At 37.3% G+C, this 13,502-nt stretch overlaps 1 protein-coding gene across 1 annotated transcript; it reads right to left on the bottom strand.

Moving 5' to 3' along the window:
- Nucleotides 1-1,067: 1,067 nt before the first annotated feature.
- LOC128222284 (tolloid-like protein 1) lies at nucleotides 1,068-13,436 on the bottom strand. Its single transcript, XM_052931252.1, is given in 9 exon segments — nucleotides 1,068-1,148; nucleotides 1,478-1,600; nucleotides 2,046-2,148; nucleotides 3,167-3,294; nucleotides 7,680-7,841; nucleotides 8,560-8,691; nucleotides 9,271-9,461; nucleotides 12,491-12,680; nucleotides 13,309-13,436. Coding segments are annotated over 9 exon segments (1,092 nt in total). The 5' UTR covers nucleotides 13,370-13,436; the 3' UTR covers nucleotides 1,068-1,146.
- Nucleotides 13,437-13,502: the final 66 nt, after the last annotated feature.

The following is a 13,502-nucleotide window of genomic DNA, read 5'->3' as shown; positions in this document are numbered from 1 at the left end:
AGTTTCCGCAAAACACCCTGCGCGAGGGTCGGGATGAACCTATCTTACAAGAGCGGCTATGGTAGATGCTTTTTCTCCCACCTCAGTTAAACAAAATTAAGTAAAAATGTATTTTTTGCTGGAACCCTTTTGTGCTCAGTGAAAATAATTGCGTATGGATATGCGATAATTTGTGGTTGTCATGGATATGCGCGCAGTGATTCAGGTTATGTTAATAGTCAAATCGGTCTTTAAATAGTTCTAAGGAGAGTGAAGCATCATTTCTTGAAAGGTGCGTGAAAACTGTTTTATGGTGACATTTGAAGCGAGAAATAACAAATTAGCATTCTAAATATTGCCAAAGACAAGGTTTCAATGATGCGCTCCAGACGACAGTCTTCAACAAGGGAGGTAATTTCAAAGTGGTGACCATTAAAAAGGAGTTCCATACGGGCATTTTATCTTCGCCCGTGGGCAAGATAAGAATTTCTAGCTTGGTTAAATTATTGGATGTACTTATCTGGGGTGGGAGAAAAAATGCTTTGTACCTAACGATAACACTTAAATGTAACTTTCTGACATTTTTTTTTCTTTTTTTGTCTTCCAACTGTTTCATGTGATTTCCAGGCCCTTTAATGTTTATTAATAAACACATTTCAAGAGACCGCGCGGTTATACTGCGATTGTAGAATTCTCCCGGACATAGACTAATTTTAATGGCTTTTGATTCAGAGAAATAAAATTAATACAACATGTTGTATTTCTGTTGTATCTTAAAACAGAGTTTGCTAACTTGCAATAATCAGAAATCGTTGAAAATCAATTTAATATCACTTTGTTCCGGTGTGCTTGTCCCTAGATCCTAAAATAAATGTTAAGATGTATAAACATATTTCCTTTTCGCTCACTCGTAAAAAAGTATGTTCATATAGTGCCAGTAATGCACCGGGACCCCTAAGACTGGCTCGGTTGAAATATGTCTCTGGCCATGGCACTGACGATAGTTATCAGTTTGTATGGACACATTTATTATGTCTGTGATTGGTATTGTGTGTATGATCTTGTAAATACTAAAATATATACGAACATATTTGTCAACAGTTTATTCCTGTTTATTATGATAACACCACACTGAACTAAGCATACTTTGTTCCTGTCCGTTGAAACTTCTGAAAAAGAAAACAGGTTGTTAACAATCGCTGAACCTTGATGTATGTTGTCTTATCATCATCATCATCATCATCATCATCATCATCATCATCATCATCATCATCATCATCATCATCATCATCAGCAGCAGCAGCAGCAGCAGCAGCAGCAGCAGCAGCAGTAGCAGTAGCAGCAGCAGCAGCAACAACAACATTTCCATCATCATCATCATCATCATCATCATCATCATCATCATCATCATCATCATCATCATCTTCACATCATCATCATCATCATCATCATCATCATCATCATCATCATCATCATCATCATCATCATGTGGACTTACATATGACAGTCCATTCGAGACTGAATCCAGTGTACTGGTCAGACCCGTCCGACTTGAAGATCACGTAAGCATGGTTCCCCGGGATGTTTATTGTAGCAGGAGCAGTATGGCCGCAGAATGGACCTACAGAAGTTCATGTATAAATAACTTTATGATTAGCGACGACAACTTCAAAACATACTAATTTACTCATGCTTAATGACTTTCATTGTATTGTTAAATGTTGATTTAAGAGAACCCTTTATTATCAACATTAGATAAATAAATTGCTAACGAGTTTTCGGCTTAGAGAATTTATTAACAACAATATTTGTTACAAAAAATAATCATTTGTTCATAAAATTTTAGGGGACAATAGTACTATACTGCTGTTTGAATAAACATATTAGTTTTAAAACAGCAGTCTTAGAATGTTTGGTTGCTCAGTGAGGGTAACGAAACCCCTGCGCACCAGGTGAAGAGAAACTGTATTTTCAAAATTCATTCGGACAATTTAAATGACCTCGAATAAACAAGACATAAATCATTACACTTCCACAAAGTACAAAACAAAAAACTATCTGGATACCATGGTTATGGAGGGCGTCCGCTGTCTTAATGACCACGAAGTCATAGGAGCAGGCATTGTCAGGCTCGAGATGGAAGTTTTGAGCAAACTTGAACTGGATGACCTATACGATGATAAATGCATTAATAAATAAATAAATACAGATTTATTAATTGATGAATAGGAATATTTTTCCGAAAGGTTAACATTAGATTTTTATCATGGCCATTCTAAAATCAATGTATCGGCTAGTGGGATTACTCTAAAATCTCGTGCACGGTCCGCTTACAACCATAAGAAGCTCTGTTGGAGGTATAGTCGTATAATTTGTATTATCGCTATATGTTTAACTTGAGTGTGTGTTATATAATGTTTTTAAACTATCCATCATCGACGCAAACGAAATATTTTATTTATGGTTTACACAAATAAATTTACCCAGAAGAATCATCATCTTCGGGTGCCTTCGTTTTCCACATAACGTTTCAAAAAAAATGTACGTACGTTATATTTAGTATCTAATAAAGAAAAAAAATCAAGCTCAATGTATGTAGTAAACATAAAACTAACGGAAGTATTATACTGTTTTGTAAAAGTTAACAAAATCATTGGAGCTTAGATCAACATAGATGTACATTCTTAAACAGGTATTTGATGTATTTTATCACACAGATGGAAACATGCTTTACAGTTTTAGTATTTCTTTATGGTCGCCGAATGGCTCAAACTAGTAGGCAACGTTGCAACACGTACTAAAACTCCTCGAATGGGTCATTCGAAACTCCACGGCCGTTTTCAATTGATAACAACCTCGGGTGTATGTCGGTACATCAGTTGTTTGTAAAATTTTAAATGGTAGTATTAATAAAGTGTTTTAAAATGTATTGTGTATCAATAAGTCGAAATTGATTACCATTGAAGTTTATTATTGCATAAATAATTATGATTCCCAGGAGTAAAGTCATCAAGTTAACTGCTGAATTGAAATAACTTTGCGATCTACTTGCAGCGTAGTTAAAGTGCTTAGATTTCTGACATTGTAAACCGTCCATATACACCCGAGGTTGTTTTCGATGGAAAATGGCCGAGGAGTTCCGAATGCGAATAAGTCTAACCAGACGTAGGGGGTACTCGTGACCTACCTTAGCTTGTCCATCTGTCTGGATGCGGTAGACGCAGTGTACATTACTCGGATAGTTCTGTGGAAAGTTAGGGCTGGTGATTGTGCCGAGCTGCCCGGTCACATTGGTTGGTCCGCAGTGGGACTGAACTGAAATAAGGAGAGATGTCCTAGACTTCATGGTTGAACTTAATTCTGTTTCAGCGAAATCTAGTTCAGCCAGCTCACGGCCTCTAAACGCCAGCTCCACCACTTTACGGTGGTGCAAATAAAAAGAGCTGTCGACACTTCCGTGGTGAAGCTGTGCCCTATGTTTACATAAACAAATGTGAGTATAGTTTATATTTTATTTGATAATTTCATTTAAGGGACATATTTAAAAAAATCGGAGAATGTGGTACCATGCAAGAACACTTATACTGTGGTGTCAAGAGCTTTTCTCCCGAATCGGACATTTGCATATTTTGAGATGTGATTGCAGAGCAAGTACAATTCGGTGCTTACCCACCCCGTAAGAACATTCTCACGGATGCAAACATAACTGTTATGCATAGTACCTATGCCAGAACACAACACAACTGATAAGCACTTCTTAAAAAGGAAAAATGCACATATTTTATAAAAGTGGTGGCGCTGTTGCCCTAGTGGTGGCGCTGTCGAGTATGTTTCGCCCTTGAAGTAATATACAAAGTAAACGCTTTTGGAATGAATATTAAGGTTGCTATGTTTATCATTCATTATTATGCAGGTTATTCATACTTCTTGCGGAAACAAAACTCTACGCTAACTACTTAAACCTTACTGAAAACTATTTCGAAAAGAAACGGCTTTGTGCTGTTAATATTTACCATAGAACTATAACACTGTGTGGGAACGGACACCGGATATAGCTCAAAAAGTGATCAATCGATAAGCGTTTGGTTTTGACACATGGACAGTTTTCTATCATTTTTTTTGTATTTTATGGTGATATATTTAACAAAATCGAATAGTTTTGAATTACTTGTCTCCTCTTTTGTATAATAGCCCAATTCTCGCCGAAAGTTGCATGATCGCTCACAAATGTTCATTTATGTGGTACGATTTCAAACATAGATAAAAAATTTGAAAGTAAGAATAAAAACTGAATCGAGCGATTTCATTGTAATTACATAATCTAGTAATGTATAAAATATCAATATGATATATTTTGTTGTTACGGAGATATTCATACCTTTTGATGCCCTGGCAGTGTACTGGGGATAGATGAAGCAAATAAATAACTGCACAGGGGATAGCTATTAAGTGGACTGAGGATAGTAACGATGCATTAAAAAAAAAACGAGACTGTGATAATGATTATGGCTATTTATCTATACGCGAGCTCGAGGGAAATTGTTCTATGTTGTCCATATCGAGGGGTGAGAGCAAAAACATGTTGTTATTCTTTGTATCTGTATGCACTTAAAACTGTTTCATTCATACATATTAGTCAACCATGATGTGTTTTTTCACAAGCATCAATATGTAAATATTTGAAATACGCCGGTAATCTGATTTATTGAGAAACACAAAACATATGGCCGTAGAATTTATGTGGTGTTTGCTATTCATATATATAATATTGCTTTGTAAATCAAGTAGGTACGTTTTTGCAAACAGAAAGTCACCAGTAGGGATATTGTGATCAAATTTGGAACACGCAAAGCTTTTTTCTAAGCTTGGGTCGATGTTGGTATTACTTAGAACAAAATAATGGTCTCTGCTTGTTCACTTCAGTGAGAAAGAATGTATTGTGACCAACCCTGATATTTACGCAGCTTGCATTTATACGTTCATTTAGGAGAGCACGGATCAAACTCATTGTTAACTAAAGTTTGCTCAATAATTTCTTATCAAATTGTACTCTCACTTTTTGCAGATTATTTTAAAAGTTCGAAATAGACATAAACATGTATAGTGTATATTAACAGTGTTACTATAAATTTTGGTCCCATTTTACATGTTATCTCCAGGACACACATTTCTCAACTTTGAAACTATCCCCAGTACATAATACGGCTATCCCCAGTACAGTACTGTGAACATTTCTAAGGGCATATTTCTAACAGTTTAAAAGTTACATTGCCATTTCTTACAAGAACAATAGTTGAGCTTATTCTTGTGAAATCCTTCGATTCAGATTTTTTATTTATTCGATATATTTCCTAAAAATAACAATACTTGTCGAAATTCAGTAAGTTTTGAGGTGATCATCTCAGATTTGAAGAAACCTTTTACGAGGTCTGCTAAATCGTAAGCACTTTAAAGTATACCATAGGCCAAATTTAGCATTCAGCTATTAGTTCAAACACTTGCTTCATTTGTGGATACGGTAGATATGCGTTAACACAGCAAGATCTTACCTCTGATGAATTAAAACTGCATAATTGTCTGTTTTCTTATCACTTTTTTAGCTATATCCGGTGTCCCTTTCCACACAGTGATAAGTATCTATCATATGGGTCCGGTTAAGAGATGGGTATTTTTGCAGACCGGACGTGTGTTAACGGTCATGTGACCAGTGCTGGAAAAACGCAACTCACACCCCCATGTAAGATTTCACACCCAACCACGCGCCACTTCTTATATATTTTATTGTATGGTTTATGAAAAGTACATTATTCCATTTCAATAAAGCACAATCAAATGATTAAGTATGCAATTAATTAAGATAGATAATAAATAATCGTAAAAACGCGATTTAAATAGTTACTATTTGACATCAATAGTGATTTAAAATTACTGCGCTTTATGACGTCAGTAAACAATATTTCAAGCGCTTTTTGGTAAAATGTACAAAAGCGCGTTCCTAAGTCAATTTTCCACAAATTGATAATTTTAGGTATGCAAGAAAAAATCTCAATCACGTTTTTTTCCGGTCCGGATCGAAAAATCCGTCCCTCGGTCACGCTGCGTGGCCGGTAACTCGGCTTTCGCGCGTGCACTCGGGTCCGTACCGGACACACATGATATATACTTATAGTTCTATGGTAAAATTAAAGCACCTAGACGTTTGTTTTCGGAATAGTTTTTAATAAGGTTATGGTAGTTCGCGAAGAGTCTAGTTTCCGCACGTAGTATGCATAACCAGCATAATGTTCAATGAATAATAAACATAGCAACTTATGTATTCACTCTAAAAACTTTTTTATATTACTTCAAGCACAAAACATACTCGATAGCGCCACCACTAGGACAACAGCGCCACCACTTTTATTAATATGTGCATATTTCCTTTTTAAGAAGTGCTTATCAGTTTTGTTGTGTTCCGACATAGGTACTATGCATATCAGTTATGTTTGCATGCATGATAATGTTCCTACGGGGTGTGTAAGGACCGAAATGTACTTGCTATGCAATCAGATCTCAAAATATGCACAAGTCCGATTCGGAAGAAAAGTTACTCGCAACACAGTTTGCACAATATTGAAACGAAATAGTAACCAGCTTGCAGTAGAAGTGTTCTTACACGGTACCACATTCTCCGATTTTTGAAATATGTCCCTGTGTGTGGCAGACTTTGATGCTGCTTGTTTCAGAATGTTATGTTTACTTACCTGGTCCCTGTGTGTGGCAGACTTGGACCCTGCTTGTTTCAGATTGTTTTGTTTTCTTACCTGGTCCCTGTGTGTGGCAGACTTTGATCCTGCTTGTTTCAGAATGTTATGTTTACTTACCTGGTCCCTGTGTGTGGCAGACTTGGACCCTGCTTGTTTCAGATTGTTCTGTTTCCTTACCTGGCTCCTGTGTGTGGCAGACTTTGATGCTGCTTGTTTCAGATTGTTTTGTTTCCTTACCTGGTCCCTGTGTGTGGCAGACTAGGACCCTGCTTATTTCAGATTGTTCTGTTCACTCACCTGGCCCCTGTGTGTGGCAGACTTTGCTGCTGTTTGTTTCAGATTGTTTTGTTTCCTTACCTGGTCCCTGTGTGTGGCAGACTTCGATCCTGCTTGTTTCAGATTGTTCTGTTCACTCACCTGGCCCCTGTGTGTGGCAGACTTTGATGCTGTTTGTTTCAGATTTTCTGTTTATTTAACTGGTCCCTGTGTGTGGCAGACTTCGATCCTGCTTGTTTCAGATTGTTCTGTTTCCTTACCTGGCCCCTGTGTGTGGCAGACTTCGATCCTGCTTGTTTCAGATTGTTCTGTTCACTCACCTGGCCCCTGTGTGTGGCAGACTTCGATGCTGCTTGTTTAAGATTGTTCTGTTTCCTCACCTGGTTCCTGTGTGTGGCAGACTTCGATCCTGCTTGTTTAAGATTGTTCTGTTTCCTCACCTGGTCCCTGTGTGTGGCAGACTTCGATGCTGTTTGTTTCAGATTGTTCTGTTTCCTCACCTGGTCCGTGTGTGTCAGTCTTCAATGCTGCTTGTTTCAGATTGCTCTGTTTCCTCACCTGGTCCCTGTGTGTGGCAGACTTCGATGCTGCTTGTTTAAGATTGTTCTGTTTCCTTACCTAGTTCCTGTTTGTGGCAGACTTCGATGCTGCTTGTTTCAGATATTTATGTTTCCTTACCTGGTCCTTGTGTGTGGCAGACGTCGATGCGTTCATCCGTGTAGTCTCCGCAGTCATTATCCCCGTCACACAGCCAGTCACGTGCTATACAGTCACCATTCGGGCACTGGAACTCGTCGCTCGCGCAATTGCCTGATCATATATTTCAAATATGATGTTGTACTTTATTATTGTTTTATTGAAAGATTGTAAAATGAAAATAGAGTAAAAATATGTACAAACCAGCCCAGAGCTCAAAGTTTCAATTACAACTTTTTTTAAACTTGTTTTCAACACTACACATGTATCTGACCAGGAAAAGTAAACATATTAGAAAGCATTTCAACGAAAGTACTTAACAAAACTTCATTGCCAATTCTATTAGCCAAATACCTACAGCAATCTCATTAAAAGCAAATTGCTTTAAGGAATACATGAACTGCAACTCTCAGGTTAGGGTAGACTACTCAACACCATGAATGCTTATATTATTTCGCTGACCGTCATTGGCTGTTACCCTCAAGTATTGTAATTAAACTGTTTTTTTTGTATATGGATGCAGGTTGTGTGAGCTTATCTGTCACATGCCTGTTTTACTAATGCCATTATACAAGGTCATAGCTGAGTGTTAGCTACTGGTCTTGTCCGTGTGGGATCATTGTTAGTGGACAATTGCAATCAACATTAGCCAAGAGGCAAACTGACAAACATGCACAACAAATACAAATATTATGTTTATTTACAACGATTAGTGATTAACAAAATCAGCAAGTAAATGAAACATTTATGTCGGAATCCGTGTTAAAACTAATCAAAAACGGATTAGGTCGTTCGAGTAAAAAATAAGGAATTATCCTGGGTCCGAATACCTAGCCTTCTACATATTTATTAATGTACATACCCCCTGATCCTCCGGTGTAGGTGCAGTTCTGTTCATCACTGTCATCTCCGCAATCGTCATCGTTGTCGCAGCGGTAGGAGGAGTCGATACACCGACCGTTGCCGCACATAAACTGGGTATCAAGGCATTCGTCTGGGAAAGGAGTAACATAATAATAATGTGTGGCAACTCGTTTTAGGGGAAAATGAGGCTACAGGTTTTTCGTCTAGGAGCGGGTTGGGAGTTAGACTACGTTCAGGTTACCCATCAATAGGAAAAGTAAGAGTAAGAATAATGGCTACTCAATTCAGTTGGGGGAGTGATGAGAATAATACAGAATACTCGGTGTGTGTGTGTGCGGGGGGGGGGGGGGGGTAAGAATACAGTTTAATAGTCTAGAGGAAAAGTAAGATTACATATTACTTAACTGAAGGACGTATGAGTGCAGTTTACTAGTCTAGGGGAAAAGTAAGACTTCATGCTACAGACAGTAAGTTAAAAAAAAACAATGACGTTATTTCATTGGAGCAATTAAAACTGCCACATTAATTATTGATGGTTACACAATTTTCCTAGTGAAATGCCCTTCTCAATGCAGAAAAGCGTATTAGTGTTTTGGGATTATCTAACGATGGGTAAACTACTTTGATCTTAATAATTAAAGAAAGGCATACAATTATTTTGAAAGTTCATTATTAAAAACATGAAACTGTACTGGTACGGTTTACATACGGATGACTTCTGTAGTGAAATTATATAACAGTTGGAAGCCGGTAGCTTGGGTGGAGTCATCCGTGACGAAATTCAAGGTCAGGAATCGTTGAGTGGATGAGATAGGCTTGAAGGTTCGGCCACAGAATTTGCCCAAACTTGGTGCGGTGGTGGTGTTGCCATCGAACAGCTCAATCCAATCATAGGAGCAGCTGTCAAAGTTTAAATCATTGATTAAGTTATTAATATTTCAATATATATTTCTTATGGTATATAAGAAGTAGATCATTTTCAAATAATCGATTTTTTTTTTCTCGAGATACTAACAACATTACGTTTTTTTTTTGTCAACATATTTAACTATGCAAGTGGAATATGACTACTATGCCACAACTTAACGCACACCGTTGAATACTCTTTATGTTTTGCAAGCATGGCTAGAAGTGAAACAAACGTTAACGCGACTCTGATGAAGCTTATATTTTTAATTTTTTTAATTATTGATAACTCTTTGAACAAGCGCCAGATTACTTAGAGGTTAATACACGGTACGTCGTGTATTACCCTCTTTAAAACATATTTATGTTTTTTTTTTATTTGTAAGTCTACAGTTTGCTTTTTAAAGTTTACCTGCTATCCAATTGTGCTTATTTTGCTCGACTTCGTTATATGGAAACATCTAGTGATGGCAATATCTATGTTATATTGCAACATCTAGAAGGGGGGATAACTAAGTAATATGACAACATCTAGTAAGGGGATAATTACGTTATATGGAAACATCTGGAAGAAGAAATAAGTTATATGGCATCATTTAATAGGGGAAATAACTACGTTATATGGCAACATCTAGTGAAGGAAATAAATACCTTTTATGCCAACATCTAGTTGGGAAATAACTACGTTACATGGCATCATCTAGTGGGTGAAATATCTACGTTATATGGCAACATCTAGTGCGGAAAAAACTACGTTATATGGCAATATCTATTGGGGGAAATAACTTCGTTATATGGCAACATCCAGTAGGGAAAATGACTATGTTATATGGCAACATGTAGTGGTGAAATAACAACGTTTTATGGCAATATCTATTGGGGGATATAACTATGTGGTATGTCAACATCTAGTAGGGGAAATAACTACGTTATATGGCAACATCCAGTTGGGAAATTAACTACGTTATATGGCAACATCTAGTAGGGTAATTAACTACGTTATGGCAACATCTAGTGTGGGAATATCTACGTTATATGGCAACATCTAGTAGGGGAATTAACTACGTTATGGCAACATCAAGTGGGGAGGGGGAATATCTACGTTATATGGCAACATCTAGTGCGGAAATAACTGCGTTATATGGCAATATCTATTGGGAGAAATAACTTCGTTATATGGCAACATCTAGTAGGGGAAATAACTATGTTATATGGCAACATTTAGTGGAGAAATAACTACGTTTTATGGCAATATCTATTGGGGGATATAACTACGTTATATGGCAACATCCAGTTGGGAAACTAACTACGTTATATGGCAACATCCAGTTGGGAAACTAACTACGTTATATGGCAACATCTAGTAGGGGAAATAACTACGTTATATGGCAACATCTAGTGGGGGAAAATAACTACGTTATATGGCAACATCTAGTGGGGGAAATAACTACGTTATATGGCAACATCTAGTAGGAGAAATAACTACGTTATATGGCAACATCTAGTGGGGAAATTACTACGTTATATGGCAATATCTAGTCGGGAAAATAACTACGTTATATGGCAACATCTAGTTGTAGAAATATCTACGTTATATGGCATCATCTAGTAGGAGAAATAACTACGTTATATGGCAACATCTAGTAGAGGAAATAAGTACGTTAGATGGAAACATCTAGTGGGAGAAATAAGTACGTTATATGGAAACATCTAGTGTGGGGAAATAAGTACGTTATATGAAAAACATCTAGTGGGGGAAAAAACAACGTTATATGGCAACATCTAGTAGGGCAAATAACTACGGTAATTTGCAACATCTAGTCGGGGAAATAACTACGTTATATGGCAACATCTAGCAGGGGAAATAACTACGTTATATGAGAACATTAAGTAGGGGAAATAACTACGTAATATGGCAACATCTTGTGGAGGAAATAACTACGGTAAATGGCAACATCTAGTCGGGGAAATAACTTCGGTATATAGCAACATCTTGTAGGAGAAATAACTACGGTAAATGGCAACATCTAGTCGGGGAAATAACTTCGGTATATAGCAACATCTTGTGGAGGAAATAACTACGGTAAATGGCAACATCTAGTCGGGGAAATAACTTCGGTATATAGCAACATCTTGTAGGAGAAATAACTACGTTATATGGCAACATCTTGTGGGGAGATAACTACGTTATATGCCAACATCTAGTTGGTGAAATAACTACGTAATATGGCAACACCTAGTGGGGGAAATACCTACGTTATATGGCAACATCTAGCAGGGGAAATTACTACGTTATATGAGAACATTAAGTAGGGGAAATAACTACGTAATATGGCAACATCTTGTGGAGGAAATAACTACGGTAAATGGCAACATCTAGTCGGGGAAATAACTTCGGTATATAGCAACATCTTGTAGGAGAAATAACTACGTTATATGGCAACATCTAGTCGGGGAAATAACTTCGGTATATAGCAACATCTTGTAGGAGAAATAACTACGGTAAATGGCAACATCTAGTCGGGGAAATAACTTCGGTATATAGCAACATCTTGTAGGAGAAATAACTACGTTATATGGCAACATCTAGTTGGTGAAATAACTTCGTAATATGGCAACACCTAGTGGGGGAAATACCTACGTTATATGGCAACATCTAGCAGGAGAAATAACTACGTAATATGGCAACATCATGTGGGGGAATAGCTACGTTATATGGCAACATCTAGCAGGAGAAATAACTACGTAATATGGCAACATCATGTGGGGAAATACCTACGTTATATGGCAACATCTAGCAGGAGAAATAACTACGTAATATGGCAACATCATGTGGGGAAATACCTACGTTATATGGCAACATCTAGCAGGAGAAATAACTACGTAATATGGCAACATCATGTGGGGAAATACCTACGTTATATGGCAACATCTAGCAGGAGAAATAACTACGTAATATGGCAACATCATGTGGGAGGAATAGCTACGTTATATGGCAACATCTTATAGGGGAAATAACTCACGCAGTTGCGTCCTCGATATCAAACTGTGTTGCCACAAGCTCCACGTTCATTCCTTTAGGCGCCATAATGTGCCAGAGACAATCCAGGTTCTTGCCATAATTATGGTTTACGGCGATACCGGTATGACTGCTGATGATGCCGTTATTACTTGTCAGCATAGGTTGTGCCCCGCATTCATAGGACCTTGAAGCTGTTTTTAAATAGTTTGCGTACATATCGAGGGGTGGAAACGAAAAGGTTCTATCTGCTTCTTTATTCAATGTCACTTAGAACGTTTTCGCATTCACCCCTCGATATAAGAAGTCTAATAGCGCAATATTACTCGAATAATGGGGAATGTAAAGACATGCTTATATGATGAAGTTTTTGCACGTCAACTTGTAATATTGCTTTTTTAAATGTTTAACTAGGCTTTTTATTGAAGTTATCCGTCCAATAATAACGATACAGTGATTTTTATTCAATAAAGACAAATAAGTAAGAATTTTTGCTTGTCAAAATTAGCTATTTAAGCCTGTTAAACTTAAGAAGTGTCCAACAAGTCAGACACGTTTATGTCCTAACGTATAACCAGTTTTAGTTTAAAATTATCAAGTCTAACACATACAAATTATACACACACCATTCAACAACTGGATTGCGCTTTAAGTTGTAGTAACATTGGCCCAGATGTTCGTAATTGACTAATCACAAAATCGTGATAGGTGAATGAAACATATGTCGTAATTGTAAGCTAGAGTTAAAATAAAATTGTAATATACCTTTGACAATAAAACCTAATGCGTTTGGTTAATGAGTAGAACTAAAAGTTAAATTACCTCGGTCCAATGGCGTTGTGAATGCAGTTGCAAGAACGGAGAGAAAAATAACGATCTTCATTGTTGAAGCTTGAAGACAGAACGCTACGTGGTAGTTCGGTGTCTTGGACACGCTACTTCTGCTGGTGATAAGAGCCCAGAATGAGGACACCAAGGTAAACGCGCCATGTCAAATGTTATCTGTGAGATCACTG

This window comes from Mya arenaria, chromosome 2 (genome assembly GCF_026914265.1).
Source record: "Mya arenaria isolate MELC-2E11 chromosome 2, ASM2691426v1".
NCBI classification, from domain to species: Eukaryota; Metazoa; Mollusca; class Bivalvia; order Myida; family Myidae; genus Mya; species Mya arenaria.
Note: the sequence above shows the minus strand (reverse complement) of the source record. Positions and strands in the feature narration are given on the sequence as shown.